This window comes from Chionomys nivalis, chromosome X (assembly GCF_950005125.1).
Source record: "Chionomys nivalis chromosome X, mChiNiv1.1, whole genome shotgun sequence".
In the NCBI taxonomy this organism is placed as follows: Eukaryota; Metazoa; Chordata; class Mammalia; order Rodentia; family Cricetidae; genus Chionomys; species Chionomys nivalis.
The window spans coordinates 62131098-62137097 of NC_080112.1; the positions used below are offsets into that span (position 1 = coordinate 62131098).

The 6000-nt window shown below is 34.7% G+C and overlaps 1 protein-coding gene across 3 annotated transcripts in view; it reads right to left on the reverse strand.

The window, feature by feature from the left end:
• Pola1 (DNA polymerase alpha 1, catalytic subunit) overlaps positions 1 to 6000 on the reverse strand; it is a 329844-nt gene that overhangs the window by 270310 nt on the left and 53534 nt on the right. For all 3 annotated transcript variants that reach the window (XR_009056492.1, XM_057760368.1, XM_057760369.1), the window contains 2 exons: positions 2918 to 3067; positions 2400 to 2522 (listed from right to left, as the gene is read on the reverse strand). Coding sequence is in view for 2 of the 3 variants with exons in the window: in XM_057760368.1 (XP_057616351.1) it covers positions 2400 to 2522; positions 2918 to 3067 (273 nt within the window). In the remaining variant the exon portion in view is untranslated. The remainder of the gene's footprint in view (positions 1 to 2399; positions 2523 to 2917; positions 3068 to 6000) is intronic.

The following is a 6000-nucleotide window of genomic DNA, read 5'->3' on the forward strand; positions in this document are numbered from 1 at the left end:
GGAAAGAAGACAGATGAAAACGAAAAGGGAGAAAACAGAAACTAAGACTTTGAATCCATGATTTATTTCTAAATTTGTCTGAAATTCTTTTTTAGTGAAGTGAGCTCGGAAGTTTTATATTTTACTTATTATATATAATTGCTATATTTTATAAAACAAAAAGTAAAATTTTAGCTTAGTTCTGTTATTGTTATATGTTGAACAACAAAAAGTAAAATTTGAGTTTTAAATTCCCTACTAAAAATCTAACTAAAAGAAAATACTGCCCCTAAAATACAATGGATTAGGGGAGTTGGAGAGATCATTGGACAAATTTGGGGCTTATCATTATCAACGGTGCCCTTTTAAGCTTGTGGATTTCTGAGCCAATGCAGAAAATGTAACAACAGGGATTTCTCAACAGCAAGAGGCACACTCCAAGGGAGTAAATTGTCAACTATTGCCTCTCGTGAGAAACTTAAGAGTAACCTTGATCCAATCTCAATAGTCAACCTATGTATTATCACCCAGTTGGGGCATAGTGAGTGCATTTCCTAATACAAAAATAAGATGGTAATCTATCAGAAGCCACTGGATATATATATATATATACAGAAACAAAATTTACATAATTTTGAGGTAAACTTACCGTAAGAATCCAAATACCTCTTTCTTTCATTTCAACTAGCCCCTAAAAATATCTATATATTTCTTATGTAAAAAAGAAAATAAAAGATCCATGTTATGCAATAATTGATATTGGAAAGAATGACTGTCTAGGAATAAGGATGAAGACAAAGCAGAACTACACTTGCAAAAACTATCCTTTAAAGGTGAACACAAATACAGTAAAAGACTTAGAATCAGGAAAACGCGGATTCAATTCAAGGTAGCCTCATCTACAAAACAGAATGCTATTATATGCTAAAGGACTCTGAAGTATTTTTGATATAATAATGCACAAAACAGCTCTTAACACACCATCATTATTCAATACATGCCTTGTTCTTTTCCTCTGTGTCCTAACCCACATCTCTGAGATAAAGCAACAAGAGCAAAATGACTTGAAATATCATGATGTGTGCTTCATGTCACAACTGGATATTTACTTGTCAATACAGTAGTCACTCTCCACATGTTACCTATTCACGTTTAAATTCATTTTAATTACAACTAAATAAATGTAAAAATCCAGTTCCTCGTCTAATCAGGAATAACCAAATAAAAAATGTTTACCAGCACCTGTGTTTAGAGGCTATTATATATGGATAGCACACATAAAAATCATTTCCCTGTTCAGTTGTCCTAAAAGTACAAAGTAACAAGCATTTTAAGCTTTTCAGGCCACAGAAGACTTCATCCTGACTACTCAACTCTACAACATAAATGAATGGACTTGGCTCCATTTCAATAAAACCTTAGTTATAAAACACAGATAACAGGTTGGGATTTGCCAATATGATAGCTTACCAATCATGACTCTGGAGTTTGAGTCCAGATGCTCAGTATGAGCACTGTGAACTATGTTTCAACTAAGAAACCTTAAATTCAATGCAAGAAATCAGTATCTTAATGTACTTGAATTCAATGTTTAATATAACCATGTTTTTACAGATTATAAAAATAAAAACCTCTACACAAAGCATTAAAGCAGATTAACTTAAAATGTTTATAAAGTGGAAAGTATTTAATGGTAATCGGTCTATCATCTGTCATCCTCAAGTCAGTATATAACTCCAGCTGTGACATAGACCTAGAATTCTGGATTCATATGCCCAATAACCTATTGAAAATGCCTAGAGATTTATTACTCAAAGACAACATGCAGAAGACAGAGTTTTTGATCCCTTTCTTTGTTTTCTCCCTCTTACTAAAAAAAATATAAGGATCTACTGCTATTCTCCTGAATTCTAAATTGCTCTCATATTACACAGTAAACTATCCATTAAAACAATAAAAATTAGCTCCTATGTTAGCATGACTAATCCAATCTAAATCTAAGCTAGCCTCCAGACATTCTCAAGGTTGCCACCATCTGAATTATCAGAAGAATGTTACTTCTATTATACTCATCCTAAATAATTCTATACTTATTCAGTTGTTTTCCCAAACTATCCTCCCTTCAACTCGGGTACTCTACTTTTGTCCCATCCCCCCCACAAGTCTGGGTCAAATACAAGCTTTACATAATGTTTCACACTCAATCTTTATTGCCTAGAGGAAAGCCTGGCATATAGACATTCAATAATTGCATACACACGTGCAGAACTGACAAATTCTTAATCAAGTGCCTATTTGTCTCAAATTTGTTCTAAACAAGAAGTATTTCAAGCTGTAAAAACCAGATAATAAACTTAGTTCTCCCATATTGTAGCATATATTTACATATTTATTGATGTGAATTTTATTTTGCCATTTACCTCCCTTCCTTTGCATGTCACCAAGGCAGCCAGTGGTTTGGCATAAAATCTGCTGTAGGAAAATCCCAGACAACCATACATACTGTTTGCCGTGAGCTTCAAAGCCTTCTGTCGGATGTCATACTGCAGACCAACAAAATGACAAAAGGTAAACAACAGTATCTGTAGATGCTTAAGCATTACATTGGATATCTTTCTAGATCACAATAAGAGGGAGAAACTTTCAATATCCAGGGGTAAGGGGGATACTTAATACTCAATCTGTCTCCCCAGATTCATCTTGCCCTACCCTCTTAGAAGCAAGTACATAGACTACTGATTTCCCAAGATTCTGTAAGATCTTGCTCAGATATGGCCTTAGCAGCTAGAGAAGACTTCTATTCTGAGGCAGTCTAGTGCATGTGAATGATTATTATCCAAAATAAAACAAGCACACTATACTATTAATCCCACTCCTCAATAACCAAGTGATAAAAAGTGAAACTGTCAAGCAAACATGCTGCAGTGAAAATATTTACCTGAAGAACAAGGTCCGAATTTAAATCTTGTTGTTTCATTAGCTGTTTGACTTGTTTTCTCCGTTCTACCAGTTTCCGGATCTCTCTGGGCAAAATGCCCATATCTAAGTTTGGATCTGGCAACTCAGGGATCTGTTCTTGTTCCTCATCCTTAAAAACACACAATAGAAACTTCAGACAAGTTAAACATTAATAAAAAATAACTTCTAAAGTAATATTTGACAAGTGCTTTATCCCATTACCACACCTTAGAAATCTTTGCTGTATGAGGAAATCAATAATTTAGATTTACTGTAAAAGGATGGAGTTTTACAAATGTGGAGCAACATGATTGGGAAAATTGGTTTTAAAATACAAATGTTAAGAAAAATTCCTAAGAATAAAAAAAAACAGCTAAACTCTTTGTTTTTTGACATTTGTACAACCAAACAAAATGCTATAGAATGTTTCACAACAATTACTATAAATGCTTTTGCTGTTAAAAATAAAGAAGTTATATACTAAATCAGCAAATCTCCTTTTAAGATTTAGATCACATTTAAATAGGTCATGACATTTCTAAAATTAATTCACATATACACACATATATTACACATATTCCTTAGTGTTTATGGAGTACCTTTTACCTATAAATTGCTTTGCAATCACCAGAAGAATAGCAACATTTTAGAAAGGCAATCAGTAGTCTTCTTATATTAAAATTTACAGCAGGAAAAAGCAGGGAAAGCATTAGGGCTTTTTTCTCAAGCCTCCATTAATTCTATTAACAGGCTGCAAAGAACAGCCAGGCACAGTTACCCTTTGAAAGGCTCAAAATTAAAAATAAACCTTTTGGCTTAAAGCATGTCAAGTCAATGCCATTTGATAACCCAGTCTTTAAAAAGAATGTGATTTTATAAAGATCAATATCATAAAATAAGTACCCTTACAATACTAATAAGGACCTATTGTTTTCCAATATAGCACATGATGATAGCGAACCTATGAAAGAGACCTTGGTATACATTCCACTGTATTTCAGCAACTAGAGTCATATAAAAAGTAATCAAAAAGATTCTTGGGACAGAAAATTTATAATTCATCTGAAGCCCTACCACCACCTACAGGGTGAAACTACCTGCTCTGAAAACCAAATGAGGTGCTGTATATGAAAATGATAAAGAATTCATAAATTAATACACGTATAGTATTTCTTAAGATGACCTCTTGGATCCTTCCACTCTATTATATATCCAGAACCCAAAATGAAAAGTTCAAATAAGCAAAACATTGGTAGGCATCAGTTGTGAAAGAGAAGAATAACTGTCACATTACTTAGAAAATATCAGGACACAGCCAAAGAGTATCAACAGCAGTTGCTAATTTGGAGGGTTTGTATGTCCAATACTTTCTTTATAAAATTATCCTCTAATCCCACAGAGAGGTCCACTTTTAACAGTCAGATTTATAGTGAATGAATCCATTCCTGTGGAGAAAAGTGATAGGACTAGGGGTGATGACTGACTCAAGCAAGTTTATCAGATACTCTCTTCTAGGAATATGGAACTAGAACTAAAAAAAAAAAAACACCAATACCAGACAGTTTGAAACTAAAGGATATATAAATTCAGAACCTGGATGACAAATGGGGAGAAAGCAGGGAGAAAAAGAAGGGAGGGACAGATGGTGAGATGGATAAATGTGATGAGTAATAATCCTATGCTGCACTGAGACAGGATTATTCTAGAAATACGGACAAATGAATCTCAGAAACAGTATGCTAAGTGAAACAAGCCAAACACATGCAAAAATCACATCCTTTATGATTCCATTTACATAGAATGTCCAAAGTACGCAATTTTACAATCAGAAAGATTCGTGGTTGCTGCTGAGAAGACAAATCTCCAGTAGACGATTCCAAACTCATGATCGCACACATGGCCTAGGTTAAGTTCAGTAAGTCAAAAAATAAAACAAAAAGACATGAATGTGGGAAGAGGGGCTTGTAGAGAAAAAGGATATAGGAGAGGGTGTGGATGAGAGCAAACAGAATGCATTATATATATTCACAAAACTGGCAAAGAACAAATTAATAAAAATCTACAGTGAAAAAAATTAATGACAGACTAGAGCTGGGATGGATAGAGGAACTTGTTAGAAGTGACAGCTACATGGATTTTGTGGAATAATCGAGCTGAATGAAGCAATGGTTTATAAACTCTATGAAGACACTAAGAACTAACACTGCACACTATAAATAAGTAGACTGTATGGTAAATGAATTATATCTCTACAACACTGTTTTTTTAACAAAGACACTGAACCAGTCTAAATCTCTTTTTGGTTGGTCCTCTGTTTTGATGACAAAGAAAGTATTTAATTAGGGCTGGAGAGAGAGTTCAATCAGCAAAATACTTACTGAAAAAGCATGAAGACCCAAATTTGTATCACCATAATCTAGGAAAGAGCAAGAACAGGGCCAGTAGGAAGGTAAAAGGTATTTTTTTTGGGGGGGAGGGGGGAGAAACGAGTTCAAGATGGGTTTTCTATGTAGCCCTGGCTGTCCTGGAATTCTCTATAGACCAGGCTGGCCCCAAACTCAGTGATCTACTTGCTTCTGCCTCCCAAGTGCTGGTGTTAAAGGCGTGTGTCACCACCTTTTAATGTACAAGCCTCACAGACTAGTTTGATCCCCAGAAACCAGTGAAAAAAGGGATAAGTCCTAAAAGTTATTTTCTAACCTCCACATGAACATTTACATTGACGCACAAACAAAAATAATGAATAATAATGAATATTTTGTAAGGTCAACATGGTGCTACACCCCTATAAACCAGTTGGGGGATGTGAGACTGAGAGAGGTAGATCCCAGGACCTCACTAGCTAGCCAGTCTAGTAAAAACGATTAGCTCCAGGTTTAGTGAGAGACCCGGTCGCAAATATTTAAGGTGAAGATTGACAGAGGAAGACACTGGCTGGCAGTCAACATCGAGCATTCACACATAACACATTTGCACAGAAAGACACATGGACACATGAACATATCCAAGAAAGAATGTTGTTAATACAACCATTCAAAGGAAAGAGAAATAACTATGATACTA